At 55.2% G+C, this 822-nt stretch overlaps 1 protein-coding gene across 1 annotated transcript in view; it reads right to left on the bottom strand.

Annotated features, from left to right (window-relative positions):
* Positions 1-528, bottom strand: part of EMH_0001190 (uncharacterized protein) — a gene marked incomplete at both ends in the record, with an annotated part of 1,694 nt that extends 1,166 nt beyond the window's left edge. The window contains one exon of the mRNA XM_013495525.1: positions 69-528. Coding sequence (XP_013350979.1) covers positions 69-528 — 460 coding nt within the window. The remainder of the gene's footprint in view (positions 1-68) is intronic.
* Between the last annotated feature and the right edge of the window lie 294 nt (positions 529-822).

Genomic DNA, 822 nt, shown 5'->3' with positions numbered 1-822 from the left:
ACTAGCTGGAAGCCAGCCGCCTACTCCAGCTCCCACTGCTCCCGCCCCTGGTACACCTACTGCTGGACGGCTCGGAATGCCTACAGAGAACGAAGGAAAGCCAGATGCAAATCCTGGACCCGCTGCTGCTGCTACTGAAGAAGGGTGCGGTTGGAGCGGTGGCAACGTAATTGCAGGGTTGGGGGCCCCTGCAAAGGGCTGTACGGGGGGGGAGAAATATCCGAGAGGCCCAGGCCGTGAAGGCAAGCCCTGACTAACTGTTGCTGGTGGTGACGCCGTTGCTGCTCCTCCTTCTGCTTCTTTGGGTGTACGCTGAACATCCTGGCCATACGATTCCTGCGGAAACGTTGGGGGAGGCAGTGGTGCTGCAGCTTGGGGGGGGGCTGTCTGTCTCAGTGGATCGTCAACCATGCTGCCTGTGAGGTCATTGAAAGCTGCGTCTCCGCCATCTGGCCGCTGAACAAGAAAGAAAGCGGCAAGGATCGCGCAGCTGGCGTTCCGCAGCCCTCGAGCGCAATGTCCGCTCATCGTAGCGTTCCCGTTCGTTTGGGCTTAAAAAAGAGTCAGTACGTATTTATTAATGAATATAGTTCAGTTCAATGGAGGTTTAATATGCCTCTCGGGAACAAAAATGAGGAATTGGTGCAGCAATAACACGCGGGAGACGACGAACAAGCCGCGAGGATATAACGCAGCCCACGATGGCATACGAGCGAGGGAGAAGCCGTCCCCAGTTATCCTTCCTTCACTCGAAGGGTGGCTGCAGCAGAACCATAATTTGGTGAGTGAATATTAATACAAATAAATCAGGAACCAGCGGTT

Source organism: Eimeria mitis, genomic scaffold (assembly GCF_000499745.2).
Source record: "Eimeria mitis Houghton genomic scaffold, Emh_scaff162, whole genome shotgun sequence".
NCBI classification, from domain to species: domain Eukaryota; phylum Apicomplexa; class Conoidasida; order Eucoccidiorida; family Eimeriidae; genus Eimeria; species Eimeria mitis.
The sequence above is the reverse complement of the archived record's forward strand: the minus strand, read 5'-3'. Positions and strand labels throughout refer to the sequence as shown.